This window comes from Phyllostomus hastatus, unplaced genomic scaffold (genome assembly GCF_019186645.2).
Source record: "Phyllostomus hastatus isolate PE091 unplaced genomic scaffold, TTU_PhHast_1.1 phas_contig_1029, whole genome shotgun sequence".
NCBI lineage: Eukaryota > Metazoa > Chordata > Mammalia > Chiroptera > Phyllostomidae > Phyllostomus > Phyllostomus hastatus.
The window spans coordinates 30223-46290 of record NW_025333506.1 but is presented as its reverse complement, the minus strand read 5'-3'; the positions used below and the strand labels follow the sequence as shown (position 1 = coordinate 46290).

Below are 16068 nucleotides of genomic sequence, written 5' to 3'. Positions count from 1 at the left end.
GAGCACTCAGGGTCGTTAATTGTCAAGGAAGAAAAAAGACAAACAGGAACATGGTGAAGGAAAGGTCCCAGGCACAGGGTTGAATCTCATCTGCAAACAGAGCATCACATCTTCCTCTGCTGTCTGCAGTGACAATGTGGGAAATGAGGGCTACATAGAAGGAAGAATTGTCCCTGGATTCAGCTGAGAGTTTTGAGAGGAAATCCCTGCTCCCAAGTGAAAGTCCCTTCCATCCCCAACCAGGTCAGCACCAGCCTCTGTGTTTGTTCTCTGTGGTCCCTGGGACATGAGCATACACTACAGACAGTCCTCCTGTCGCCCCCAAAGAGCTTTGAGTTTGGTCTCATTCTGACTTCCTCTTACTGTATCTCTCACACAGTAATACCTGGTCGTGTTCTCAGCTCTCAGACTGTTCAGCTCCATGTAGTATGTGCTCATGGACTTGTCTGCAGTTACAGTGACTCTGCCCTGGAACTTCTGTGTGTAGTGTGCATCACCGCTCTTAGGGTGAATAGACTACATCCACTCCAGACCTTGCCCTGGGGTCTGTCACACTCAGTGCCTCCAGTATATGATGAAGGTTTATCCAGAAGCCTTGCAGGAGACCTTCACTGAGGCCCCTGGCTTCCTCATCTCAGACCCAGGCTATGCCAGCTCATCTGGGAGAGGACACCTGTGGAAAGAAGACAGGAGTATGTGGAAATGTAGCTTGACTGTCCCTGGTTCCTTCCTCAACCCGTAAACAAAGGAGTCCCTTACCTGTAGCCACTGTGACCAGAAACAGGACTCCCCAGCTCCAGCCCATTGTGAGGTGCTGTGCCATCAGGATGTCTGGAGGGGAGGATGTGGCTGTGGGTGATGCTCTGAGGTAACTCATAAAACCACATTTAACCTAGTCTAACTCATCCCATTCGCATAGTCATGAGGGAAAATGTGTCATTGATGATTATATGACTCCACTTGGAGAAGGTAGAGGGCACAGAGACCATGATCAGTGGGAGAGTCAGGATGCACGTCCTAATCAGTGTTATTGGATATACATCCCATCGCGGGTCCCTTATCTCAGTGTAGGCATAGCTCCTCCCATTGAGGAACAAGTCCCCACAGCACATGCTCCTACTTCAGAACACACCTTTGAGTGACACAGAGACCGCCTGGATTATTCTGGCCTCGGTACTTGAATGACTTATTGCTGGGCCAGTGTGTCTCCCAAATTCTGCTCCTAGTAAGTTAATTAAACAATTCATACCCCCAGCTTCTTACAATTCAGATGCAAAGAAGCCCTAGATATACTCGTATTGACTATGGTTCTCATGTCCTATTGGGTCTGTAAATGCTCTGATGGAATGGGATGTTTATAGTCACCTCATGCACAATTTAATTATAGGTGTTTTGTTTTGTTTTGTTTTGTTTTCAGACGAGGAAGCCCTAGGTTCTCAGAAGAAATTCCCCTATAGCTCCTTCTGCAACTGCCCCTGGGCCAACAATCTTGAGGTCATGGACCCCACACGCAACCTGCTAACCAGCCTATGACATGCAGGATAGGGTCCTGTCTGGGCTCACAGAGTATGGTCCTCTCAGGTCTGGATGCTGACTTCAGGGTGCTCCCTCAGGAACATCATGTGCTTCAACATCTCTGGACACAGAGAACCGTTTGTACTAAATCCCAGTGATTGTGTAGACAGCCCCGTATCCAGTGCTCTATGAATCACCAAAAGGTCTCTTCCCTGGAGCTGCCAGATGCACTGAAACAGCCAACACCTCTGAGTCCAGAAGCTCTCTGGAGTTTTGGGGGCTTCTGATGCCCCCCAGTTCCTCTGCTTGCAGGTCTTATCTGCATATCCCTGCATGTGGCCCTAATCTCACTGCACATCTGCTCAATCACACACACACACACACACACACACACACACACACACACACACACACACACACACACAGTGGTTATTTTCAAGGTAATTAACTCCAGGTATCCCTTATCCCCTGTTCCTACCATATAGGCAGGGTCCACCCCCATGGATTTTAGGCCTGGGTGTGACTTTGTAAGTGGCTTAGTGTTGGGCTGCTCAGTGAGAGACACACTGTCATTTTGTACTTTCTGGATGCCCCATCCTGATGATTATCTTTCTTTCTATCAGCTGCTTTATGGACCTCAGACCGCAGCACCCCACATGGAGACAGACTCACTGCTCAGAGACTCCCAGCAGCACCTTCCAGTTGTTGGAGAAACTACTGTCTCCCCATGCACCTGAGCCTCAGTTTCAACCTCATGGACATTCCCAGACTGACCAAGGCATCAGAGGTGAGAACTCTCACACTATTGGTCATTACTAAGGTTGTCTTTCAAAGGTGGCCTTTTCTATGGGAGGTCATGGAAGAGCTATGGTGATACTCCTCATGTGGACTCTGTCCTACAAATCTATCAGCCTGGCAGGCACTGAGTTCTCACTTAGATCAACAGAAAGGCAAGAACATCTGTTTTGGTTTGCACTGTCTGGGGAATGTCACAGGTAACTTCTACCTAGGAGAGTACTGAGAAATCCCTCATTTCCACAGGACCATGTTTTTTGATTCTTTGGAATGAAAGATTCTACATCTATCAGTTAAATCCACTTGATCTAGGGCATTATTCAATGCCACAATATTTTTGTTGATGTTTTGTTTGGAAGATCTATCCATTGTTGACATTAAGGTGTTAAATCCCCTAGTATAAGTGTGTTGCTGTCAATATCTTTCTTTTTTTAAAAGGATTTTATTTATTTTTATTTTTAGAGAGAGAAGGAAGGGAGGGAGAGAGAGAGAGAGAGAGAGAAACATCAATGTGCAGTTGCTGGGGGTTATGGCCTGCAACCCAGGAATGTACCCTGGCTGGGAATGGAACCTGGGACACTTTGGTTCCCAGCCCGCACTCAATCCACTGAGCTACGCCAGCCAGGGTGCTCAATATCTTTCTTGAAATCCTCCAAGATATTCCTTATATATTTGGGTCATTCTGCATTGGGTGTATATTTGTTTATAATGTTTATGTATTCTTGATGAATTATTCATTTGAGTATTGTGAAGTGCCCTTCTGTGTTTCTTTTTGTGGCCTTTGTTTTGAAGTCTATTTTTTTTTTTTGATATAAGTATTGTTGCCCCAGCTTTATTTCTCCTGTCCATTGGTTGGGAATATTTTTTTCCAGCTCTTCACTTTCAGTCTGTGTAGGTCTTTTGTTCTGAGGTGGATTTCTTGTAGGAATTATATATGTGGGTGATATCTTCTTATCCATTCATCTGTTCTATGTCTTTTGATTAGAGCTTTTGCTCTATTTACATTTAAGGTCATTATTAAGATGTACTTAATTATTTCCCCCCTTCATATCTGTGTTCTTCTCTTACTCTTTTTTTTTTCATCCTCTTAAAGCAGTCCCCTTAGCATCTCTTGCAAAGCTGGTTTGGAGGAGGCGTTTTATTTGAACATTTTATTTTATGTTATTTATTATTTTATTATTTTATTTTATTTTATTTTATTTTATTTTATTTTATTTTATTTTATTTTATTTTATTTTATTTTATTTTATTTTATTTTTGTCTAGGAAACTTCTTATTTGGATTTCCATCTTAATTGAGAGTCTTGCTGGATAGAGTAGCCTTGGTTTCAAGCCTCTGCTTTTCATTACTTGGGATATTCTTTGCCATTCCCATCTGGGTTGGAGCCTTTCCATTGAGGATTCAGCTGCTAGCCTTATTGGGCCTCCCTTGTATGTTACTTCCTATTTCTCTCTTGTTGTCTTTAAAATTCTTCTCTTGCTTTGAAGTTTGTCATTTTAATTATGATGTGTCTTTGAGTGAGCCTCTTTTGACTCAACTGATAGGGGCCTCTGTGCTCCGTGAACTTGCATAACATGTCCTCTCTCCAGGTTATGGGCATTTTCCGTCACTATTTTTTCAAACAGGTTTTCTATCCCTTGGTCCTTTCCTTCTCCTTGTGGTGTCCCTATGATTCGAATGCTGTTGAGTTTCATGTTATCTTGGAGTTTCCTTAAGCTTTCTTCGTATTTTTTTAGTGTTTTTTTTTTCATGAAGTTGCCTTACTTGGGTATTTCTTTCTACCTTGTTTTCAAGCTCACTAAATCGGTCCTCTACTTCATGCAGCCTACTTGTAATTCCTTTTGATGCATTTTTTTTTAAATTTCAGATAGTATATTTGTCACTTCTTCTTGGTTCTTGTTCACAGTTTCTATTTCATCTTCCCTACAGTCGTTGTTCCCACTCAGTTCCTTGTCATTGTGAGTTCCTTGAGCATCTGTAGGACCATTCATTTGAATTCTGTATTTAATAGTTCACTTGCTTCCATTTCATTTAGCCATTTTACTTGGGAATCTTTAATTTATTTCAATTGAGGGTTGTTTTTTTTTTTTTTGTCCCTGATTGTAGGCAAGTATTTTGTTTGTTCCTGCAATTCCAGATGCTATGCTTTGCCAGCTGTCTTTGTAAGATGAACTTCTGTTGTAGGGGTTCTGTAGGGAGTCTGTGGTGTTGCCGCTTTGATCTCCTTGCCTGGAAGCTCCAGGGTTGCCTTTTCTGCTGTTTTTGTGGGATCTCATGTTGTAGTTGGGTCTTACCTATCTGTGGCTCCTTCTTTTGATGGTTTCTTGGAGTGAGCCTTGGAGTTCTAGCAGGTTTACTAGTATTCACATCTCTCACCTTGTCTTATATGTTTGTACAGTTGTTGCTTAACAAAACAGTATTACAAGACAACCAAACCTATGCTAAATAGGCATCTTGATACAGAGACTGGAAAGTGGATTTTTACTTGTTAACAAATATATCATGTAATTCATTTGAAACATATCTCTTGACAATATGAATGCTTTTCAAATGGAAAAAAATTCCATTTGCAAAAGTAATGTAATGGTCATATGTTGGGAACCAGTCTGTGTGGTTTCTGCGACTGTTGCCTCCAAGAGCAAGTCTTGAAAGATGCCAGCAAGTCTCACAGGAAGACCAGGAAACACTGGAGGCCGGCATGATCTGACTCTAGAACACAGGGTTCCCGCGGGACACCAGGTCTAATAGATACATTATATCCTTTGAAGCTTGCTTTGCTTTCTATAGTTCTACAGATATAAACTGGATGTTTAAGTTCAAGCATATAGAGTAACTCCTTATCTCACAAAACATATCTTAAAGACCCTCTGGCATCAGCATGACTAACAGACCCTGCCCTATGACAAATCTTTATGTTCCTTCAATTGTTTTCTATAGATAATACCTATTTTGCATGGCCATAACCCTTTGGCATTGATTGAGGACCTATGTGTGTATGCTGTGTACACCTACACACACCATTACCAATAAAAGCTGTTTGGGAGAAGGCCTCAGGGCATTCCTCACTAAAGGGAATCATCACTCCCTTTCCTGCTTGAACAACAATATGGTGTCCAGGACGACTTGTTCTCATCTGCAGCTGTTGGGAGAGCTTAGCAGATGGAGATCACCCCACAGTTATAAATGTATCAATTGAATGCATGTCAATTACTTAATTTAATTGTCAGTAAAGGTATGGCTTCTGAGAAATAAGAATTATAATTACATTGGAAAGGCATTGCAGATTTGGGAATAGAAGACATGAGATATATAAACACTTGAAAAAATAGAAGAAAATAATTTCTTCCAAAGCCGGTTGTTTTTTAATGAATTTTACAAAGCAAATTGAAAGAGACTGTGTCTGCCCTGACTGGTATGGTGCAGTGGATTGAACACAGGCCTGAGAACCAAAGGACTGCCAGTTTGATTCCCAGACAGGGTGCATTCCTGGGTTGCGAGCCTGGTCCCCAGGAGGGAGTGCTCAAAAGACAACCACACACTGATGTTCCCCTCCCACTCTCTCCTTCCCTCAATCTATGTCTAAAAATAATAAATAAAATCTGAAAAAATAACTGTGTCTGTTGCAGAAACACTGTGTACACCAAAGAGAGTTTATAAAAATTAAAGAAAGTACATAGAAAGAGATACTGATAGATAATTATATATTGCAGCTGAATCAGAAATTCAATTAGGGAAATGACTCAATATAAATAGCAGCTAACACAGAATTTCATTGCTTCTTCTTTAGACTGTTAAAAGGGAAAACTTCTACTTTTGTGTAAGAATAAAATATTTTATAGTTTTATGTGTTTTAGAGTTATGTCTTTTATTATGTTAATCAGCTACTTGATTACATAAATACACATCTTCATTATTATAAGAAGTAAAGCTGTGCTAGCCCCCATTTAGTTTTATACCTTTATTGTTACTTTGTGAATGTAAATATCCAATAATTTATATTTTTTTCACAATGATATATGACATTTTGATCAAATATGACAAAATTCCCAGTACTTAAATTTTAAGGGACCTTTTCATGATGTAAAAGTGGCTTTGGGACATTCAAGTGGGTTCCTGGAATGCCACCTGGATTTGAGTTTTATTCAAATGAAGACAAAATTTAGAGCAAGATAGGCCTATTTTATATTCTTATAGTGTATAGGAAGTTTTGTCACATAAATGAATGATAACTATGCTCTACACACACACACACACACACACACACACATATATATATTTACACATATATTTGTGTAATTAAAATGGATGCTTAGAGGTTAAATTAAAGTATCCGAGAGTCTATAAAGTTCTCATATACTTTCATTTCTCATTTTAAAATATCTTAAAATGTTGTTAAAGACAAGCTCATGTCTTCATCAATCTCTTTGCAATCAGATCTATAACCAGATCATTTCAAGATTCTCTTTCTGTCATTTAGGGCCCAACATTGTTTAATCCTGATGAATTTACAAATATGCTACATCTTCAGAGAAAACCCTGGAAAGGACTATGGCTTACTCTAACTTCCATATTTCTGAGAGTAAATTTTCAGATCATGTTTTTAAATGAATAAAAATTCTTAGAACTTTATGGAATAATTGGATTTAGAGAAATACTGGCAAATAATCAGCATGGAAACATTGATTATGGGACAGAAGGAACTGAAGATTATTGTAGTTTTGTGACAGTTGCTGAGTATATTGCTAATTTTTAATCATGTTGTTTTGCAGACATAAGAAGACTTGCGTTTTTCCTAAAGCATGTTGGTAAATTATATTTTAAAAAGAAATATCAAGAAATTTATATTTTCCTCCTATTTGATCCCTCTAGAATTTAGACAGTAATTAATGGGTATTATTATTTCCTTAGTAATATATTTGTTTGAATAAATCAAGCAGGGGTCTGATTTATGATAATAGGACACCTAAAGCTATTTGCCAAATATGGTTTTATTAACCAAGAATTTGACTCAAATGGCATGTCTGAGAGATCTGCCCAGACTCTCAATGTCAGCAAAAGATTTTAAGGATTGTGGAATGACATGCAAACCAATACAAGCTACTTGGAGAAAGGGCCTGGTATTTTGCCAATTCAGTAGGTTCATGGTAGTCTTTCCAGTCAAGGATTGAGAGTTGCTTTCCTGGGAGATCACATGGGAGAGCTCAGGACAATTTGGAAGACTCAAGAACTTAAGGAACTCACTCAAAGTTAATGGTCCTGCAAGTAAAACCTAATAGCAACCATGTGGCTTGACTTCACTGCTTCATGTGGTGAATTAAATCTCATTCTGTCAACTTCTTATAAGAGCACATCTAATAAACATTATATAATTGATTTGCATTCCTGTTACATTTAAGCAAATTATCAGAGCTTATTGAGACTGAACTTAATACTGTGAATGGATTTGTCTTAACTTCAATTTTTGACTAAAATGTGTGTGATTCTATGTAGAGAACTTATGTTCCAGTAGACTCTGTGCCACAGAATTATGCACATTAAATTACTTCAGTGAGTTGACTTCAATTTTTTTAACTTATAAAAAATCTGGATCCTACATTTTCTGGCTTCTCCAATAATAAGATTAGTCACACAGTTTGACTCCTCCATGGTACAAGCCCTACTCCTACTCAGGGAGTACAGCCTCCAGGCAACATCTCCACCTTCATCCGTGCCCAGGCTTCATCTCCCCTCTGATGGAGAGCAATGCACTCTAGGCTCTAAAGGATAATGGAATCCCTCTTCAGCATGAAGCAGTTGCAATTGTAGGGATCATCCAGTGCCATTATTTTCTAACAGGATTCAGAGGCAAAATTCTTGAATGGGAAATAGTGTAGGCAATAAGACAAAACCACAGCAAGAATGAAAGTTCAGGAATGGTAAAAGAAAGAAAAAAAGATAGGTCAGGTGTCGATGACTACCAAGACAGAAATCTCAGGTGTCTGGCAGCAGGCATGTGAGAACAATTGAGTAAAAAGTGCCACATAGCAGGTAGTGAACTGGCTAATTGACTAGTATAATAGATGTGAGGGCCTGGGGCTCCTATAGACACATCTCAAACCATCATTATTTCCGCACAGGATCCAAATATACATCTGACACCCATGAACTATGTATCAACCACCAAACTGACTAAACAAAAACAGTTTTGGTAATAGGGGTAACAAGACAAATGCAGTAAGGAACATACCTAAAACCATTAAAATGCCAACTCAAAGATTACAGTTATCGTACTGCTTTCTTTATTGGCATGAATGCTCCATCCTTCTGGTCGAACTGGTCTTGTTCTGTAAGTTGCCGAAGCAAGAAGAACCGTTTTCTCCTGAAAGGGAACAGCTTTCTCTCAGGTCTCATTGGAATATGCCCTCCAACTCCAGATGCCATTTTCCTGTTCAGGGGCATACAGTGGAGACCTGTTCCCTCCTGAGATCTACAAGCAAGTAAGTGAAACAGTTTGCATACATTAGACTACAGTGTGATCAATCAACATTCACCCAAAAGGCCTGAGATTTCCCTGGAGAAATACCAGACAATGAATATTTCTATGACACACTCTATTACCCTGATGGGGACCAGCTGCACATAAGTGAGTACTTCAGAATCTCTCCACAATTTTAACAATTATAGCTACTAAAACAGACAACTCATTTTCTAATATTCAGAAATCTCTGAAGTTTCTAGCTAGAGCTGTCTTACATAATCATTTTTTAGACTACATACTAGCAGAACAAGCAGGAGTTTCCATGACAACAACCCCCTTTTGTTGTTCTTACATTGACACCTCACCTCAGTTCAGATGGAAACAAGCATCACCTAAATCAAGCAACAGGCTGCCTGGTGCCAACAAAATATGAAGCACCACGCTCCTCTCATTGAGAATCCTGGAAATTGGATTAGTCTATTTTCATGAATTCCACAAGGAACCACCTCCATATTAGGAGGATTTTTAAATTTAAGTGTAACCATTATTTTTCTTTTAATGAGTGTCTTTTTTTTGAAGCTCTTTATGACTTGTCTTCCCCATACAAGGAAAACAGAATATGTTCAACAGCTACCTCTAAAGATGTATCTTCTTTTGACTAATGAGACTTTGGATTAAAATATGCTCAGGATTTTCATTCCCCAGAAGAATCAGACAGCATCACTGTCTGCGTAGACATGGAGAAATAGTTGACAGTGGTGATAAACAGGGCATGGAAACTTTGTACTGGTGTGACTTGCCACTAAATGGAATTAGAATCAAATGCACTAAAAAAACTTGTAAAATTCATACTGACGGTTTCTTTGTAAGCAAATTGCAAGCACCAGCATTCCCAGTCTTGCTTGTACAAGAAATGGCCTTGACCATGATTCAGGGTGACACCAATCACTGAACTACAGGACATTGGCTGGCACCAAACAATTCCAGGACCCTGATATTAAAGGTCCATGTCTGGTCTAACAGGTCACTGCCAGCACACCCACAGTCTCCCATGATCTTTTCATTCTCCTCGTCCCTCTCCTTCTTTATGAACTCCCCTCCCTGCACTGAAGTGTTATGATGACCTCTGCAAAGAGAGACCCTCATCTTCCAGCTTCCCAGCCCCTGGGCATCAACACCTTTACATCAACACCTTTATCTTGAGTATTGACATTTGAAGTGACAGACAGATGCACCTGCATTTGATTACACCAGAATGGTGCCTTCTGGAGAGGACCCTCTTTTAGGTTAATATAAGACAAACTCTTGCTGGGTCTTCACATTGTGGGAGGATGAGCCAGCTCTCTGAGCTCATTGAGAAAGGCACTAACCCCCTTCCTGGGGCACTCTCATGACCTAAGCACCTCCCAAAACCTCACCTCTTAATACGATCCTCTTTGAGGATCAGGATTTCAACATATAAATTTGGGGTAATAGTTGTTTTTAGACCACAGCATTGCCATAGAGCCTCTGGAGAAATAGTGGTCCTTCCACCACCTTGATCTTAGTCCAGTAAAGGGATTTCATGTGCCAACCTCCAGACTTCATAGATTGCAAACCAAATGTAGAGTAATTGATTCAGTTGCCATAGGAATATAGTACAAGCTGAATGGAGATCTCCCACTGTCAAGTGTGTCCCTCCCCTGATATCTGATTTTTTTTTGAAATACATCAGCACTGCTTAAAAACAGGGACACTCACAGGGTAGTGATATCCGGTGAGGAGTTTCCTTTGGATCTCACCCTGAGGGAGGACTGCAAGAATACTGTGACGGCACAGACTGTACTGGAACCTGGAACATTTGTCAACCCTCAAATTTACTTCCAAAATGTCTTCTCTGTGGGGTTTGGCCACAGTCAAGGACATAAAAATCATCCTTGGTATCAATGCACTTACATTTCCCCAAGTACAGTTCTATTTATCAGAAATAAGGGAATGCCATAGAATGGGCTAGGCACCACTACAGTCCAGACCCCCAAACCTGATCTAGACCAGTGATTTCCTGATGGTGTCTTTGTGGTGGGTACCAGCCAGCAGTATCCACCCACCCCCTCGCAGATGTTCGTCGAAACACGAGAAAAACATACACAGAGACAACCAGGTCCTGTGGGGAAATAGGGATGGAAGGCTACTCCCTTTAGTGGAGAGCGTCTCAAGCCCCCATCTCAGTAGGTTTTTATTAAGAATACAGACTCAGTTTGTGGATTCACAGTCTGGCAGAAAAGATAAAAAAGAATAGGTAACTGTCAAAGGTGCTGACAGAACTCCCACTGGGATTCTGGGCAAAGTTTGGGGTTTTATCACTACAGGACATAAAAGGCTAGTCTCATTTCCTGCCTGTGCTTTCAAATTCTAATTCAATAGCATCCTCTAGCAAGCAGATCTCACAGGACCTTGCATATTCTATGTCCCAGGCCTGATTACCCCAGGGGTCTACCAACTCTGGTCTGGACTGCATGGCCCCTGCTATTCCTGCAGGCCTGAGTCGGGCAGAGGAGACAAAGGCAGCCAGGAGACTTGGATTTCTCACATCTAAGAACAAGGACTCAGACTTTGACAAAGCCGAGGGGGCAGGGGTAGATGTCCATCACTCCTTCATTTCCACAGCCCCAAGTCTCTTCCCTGAGGCCTTCACATGATCATGCCCGTCTTTGATGATTCCTCCTATGGGAAATCTTACCCATCATTGGCTAACTGATCAAGCTTAGGAGGACAGGCAAAGAACAGGCAGTATTCATGGCAGGGAAATAAGTTTTGTCTCCTTAGTTGCTCTTGGTTCAGAGGTCTCTCACTCAGCCTAAGTCACAGGGGGTTACAGCTTCCTGAGACCAGGCAGGGAAGACCCCAAAATGTCTTTATGAATAACTTTTAGAGTGGGGAGGTTCTGAAGTTCCCTGCACAGTCACACTCAATGACAGGGTGTCTCTTGCGACCATCTTCCCCTGCCTCTTCCCCTCAGTGTATCCGGTGTCTGGAACCCTCTCTGAGTTCCTGATGTGCCCCTGGCAGCATCAGCCCTCCTCTCAGGTTCCTGATTGTGTGTGAGGAAGTCAGCAGGCTCATCACCCTGTCCTTTTTTCAGACCAGCCCAGCTGTCCCACCCTTCAAGGTTTTTGACACACTCAGGAAGTGGGTTGTCACACTGTGTCTCTTGCACAGTAATACACAGCTGTGTCCTCAGACTTCAGGCCATTGATCTGCATATAGGCAGTGCTGACAGAGGCGTCCATGGAGAACACAAAGCGTTCTGAGAAGCCCTGAGCATATGTGGGCTTCCCAGTTTCTGTGTTGATCCAACCCACATATTGAAGAGCTCCTGCTGGGGCCTGCTGTACCCAGTTCATACTATAGCTGGTGAAGGTGTATCCAGAAGCCTTGCAGGGGATCTTCACTGAGGCCCCAGGCTTCCTCACCTCAGCCCCAGACTGTACCAGCTGCACCTGGGAGTGGACACCTGTGGAGAGGAGACATCAATGAGTGGATATCCTCCTTGTCCATCCCTGTTCCCCTCTTCAACACAGGGACTTAGGAACCCCTTGCCTGTAGCCACTGCCACCAGGAAGAGGGCTCTCCAGCTCCAGTCCATGGTGAGGGGCTGTGCTGTCAGGTTTTCTGTAGGGGAGGGTGTGGCTGTGGGTGATGCTCCCAGGGCCCAGATAGACCCACATTTAACCTAGTCTACTTTTTCTCATTTGCATATTCTTGAGGCAGTTATGCTATATTTGCATATTTGTCTCCAGCTGAGAGATGATAGAAGACACGGGGACCATATTCAAAGGGAATCAGAGGGACAATGTGTACCCTGCCCAGTCCCTAAGTTCTGTACTGACATTGCTCCTCCCACTGAGAAACAGTCCCACACAGGACATGCTCCTCATTGTGAACCACCTTTGGATTACCCACAGACCACTTGGACCTGTCCTGGCCTTCATACATGAATGTCTTATTGCTGGATCAGTGTGTGTCTCCAAAATGCTATATTAGTGTGCTAATAAAGCCACCCCTATTTTCTATTTCTTACTACTCATGTATAAAGAAGCCTTAGAAATACCCTGTTACTGTAGTCCTCATATCTTGTTGAGTTTGGTAAATGCTGATAGAATAGGATGTTTACAGTCACTGTGACCACCTCTTACTTTAGGCGTTTCCATGGAAAGAGGAAGAACCAGGCCCTCACAGGAAATGCCCACAGCTCTCTTTGCACCTACTCCTGGATCAGCAGCTCTGAGCTCGTGGGTCCCATGCACCCCCTGCTGCACAGCCTGTTCTTTGGGGAGGGTCATGTCTTGGCTCACAGGGCATGGACCTCTCAAGTCCAGTCTGCTGTCCAGAATGAAGGCTGTGCCCTGACTTCAGGATGTTCCCTTAAGGACACCAAGTGCTTCAACATCTCTGCAATGAGAAGTGGCCTTATTAAACCCCAGTAATTCTTCAGGAATTCCAGGCCCATATTCTATGAAGCCACCCAGGAACCCTTCCCTGCTGATGCCAGATGCACTAACACAGCTAACATCACTGAGCTCAGAAGCTCTCAGGGACATCGGGAGCCTCTGAAGTGCTCAGGTCCCTCTGCCTTAAAGTCCTATCTGAGGATCCCTGCATGTGACTCTAACTCACTGCACTTCTAATTCTCAATAAATTGCACACCAACACACAGAGACACACGGAGCCATATCAGTTTCAAGTTAATGCACTGCAGGTTTCCTTTCTTCCTTGTGTTTAGCACATGGGCAGTGTACCCACATGGATTCTAGGCCTGATTGTGACTTTCTAGGTTAGTGAGATCTTCTCTGTGAGGGTCACTCCAATGTTTTGTCTATTATTGATATTGTATCCTGATAATTATCTTCTCTTCTGACCTTCTGATTCCTGGAACTCAGACCCTACAATCCTGCATTCACACCAATTATTCAATGCACAGTGACCTACAGCTGCCTCTGAGAGTCACTGCAGGAACCACCATTTCCTCCTGCACTGGGTGCTCAGTTCAGCCCTCATGGACATCCCTGCACTGATCAAGGTCTCACAGGTAAGGAATCACACACCAATGTCATTACTCAGGCTCCCTTTCCAAAGTGGTTTTGTCTAGGTATGGTCATGGGTGAGCTTAGGTGATGTTTCCATGTGGGCTCTGAATTCTCCAAATCCAGCCGCCCAGCAGGAACTGAGTTTCCCCTTAGTTCCAGGGACAGACAAGAATATCTTCTTTCAGTTCTCTCTGTCTGAGTAATGTCACAAGTGTATCCCACAGAGAACCCTGAAAAGCACCCATTTTCTTAGGACCATGGATCAGTGGTGGATTAACAAGCATGTGTCAGTTATGTGTGCCAACACCTCACGTAAGTCACTGCATATTTACTCTCCATGTCAATCTTGGTGTCATAATGTATGTTCACATTGGAACCTGCATCAAAAAAGCATTCTTGCTAAGAAAATATTAACCGCAATCTTATGAGTGGAATAAATATTTATCATTTCAGTAAATGTTCATCATGAGCTTTTCTACATGAAGGCAATTTTCAGTTTGCTATTGAGAAAAATCAAGTTGGATAAAAATCAAGTTGGATAAAAATCACTTGTGAGATCAGTCACTGAGGACCCAGACCCTGTGCTGTGTTGTCAGCTTTGTCCGCTGAAGCTGTCTCAGTGAGCTCTGATGGCATGCAGTTCTTCTCCATCCATCCTCAGTTATCTTTCCTGAGTACTCATGAGCCTCAAATGTTTGTAATGAACCTCACAGGTCTAGTACATGTGGAAGGGTAAGTAACAGCTCTGAAAATTTTAACATGACATGGATTAATGTGATCCCCCTGTTTGTTCACTGATGTATGATTGAATGCACATTTATATAGAATTGATGATCTTAGTACAGACTATGAGATGTCTCAAAGCCCATGAGCTGTGGTTTCAGTCAGCAGACTCAGGAGAGGCACTGCTGTCAGTCAGCCTGGTTGAAGGCTGAAGACCAGGGTATCCAGAGCAGAAAAAGACCTCTGTACTAGCTCTAAAATCTATTGCACAAACACAAAAGGGTTAATTTTCCCTCAACTGTTTCAGTCAGTACCTTAGTGGAGTGAAGGGTGCCCATCCTCACTGGGGCAAACAATCTGCTTTTCTGAGCCATTTCAAAGGTAAGATCACCTGTAAATAGGTTTGGACAGACCCATGAATAACTATCAGCCAAATGTTTGGGCACCTTGTGATCTAGACAAACTAACATGAAACCAACCATCACAACAGAGCACTTTAAGGGAAAAATTCCAAGACAGAGATAATATGCATCTGCCAATGCATGTAGATAGAGGTGAACCAACCACTTTAGACTCATTGTGGTGAATGCTTTCTTAGGGACCTACATGTGGAATGTCAGTTGAAGAGGAAGCTCCATGCCAGAGATGAAATACAGCCTTTGTTAACCTCCTTGTGCCCTGTGTCTGCAGAACCTGTGGGCCCTGAGTGCCCCCTGGTTTTTACAGCCCTACATGCAGGGAGGCTTGTGTCTGGGCTCACAGGAACTTCCCCTCTCTATGTCTTTCATAGAATAATAACAGGGTGGAGTCCTTGGCTCTCAGGCTGTTCATTTGCAGGTAGGCAGTGCTTTGGGAATCATTTCTTGAGACGGTGAATCTGCCTTTCACAGATGCAGCATATTCTGTTGTGTGACTGTTGGCTTTGTTTCTAATAACCCTATCCACTACAGTCCCTTGCATGTAGTCTGGCAGAGCAAGTTTATATAGTAGCCACTGAATGTAGACCCAGAACCTTTGCAGGAGAGTCTCAGAGACACTCCAGACCGCCTTGGGCCCCCACCAGACTCCACCAACTGCCCCTCACATTGGACACCTGCAGACAAGAGATCTTCATCAACAGTGGACACACTCATACACTCACACATTCACCCAGTTTCTCTGTAATGTTACCATGTAAAAGCATCAGGGCAAGTGCCCACCTCAGCTCAAAGTTCATGGTGCTTTCTCAGGGTTAACTGTAGCAGTGGATGCAAACTGCAGAGACCTGGGGGTTCCACTGCTCTCCCTAAGGAGCAGGGGCATCCATAAATCTAGGTCTGTCTGCAGGTGGTGATATCCATTTGCATACACTCCCCCCTTAATGTCAAATAAGTCAGGTCCCTGGGTAATGGTCCCCAGTTGACTAGAGGGAAAAGCACACTCATTGTGACAGTGGGGAGGTTTATAAGAGGCTGGTTACTGTGTGCTGTAGAGTTGTTACTGTTGTTACTGAGTTCTATCATCTGAAAGTTT

The 16068-nt window shown here is 42.5% G+C and overlaps 1 gene segment (V, D, J or C); it reads right to left on the bottom strand.

Annotated features, from left to right (window-relative positions):
* Positions 1-11943: 11943 nt before the first annotated feature.
* Positions 11944-12432, bottom strand: LOC123815712. The segment is given in 2 exon segments: positions 11944-12260; positions 12347-12432. Coding segments are annotated over 2 exon segments (363 nt in total).
* Between the last annotated feature and the right edge of the window lie 3636 nt (positions 12433-16068).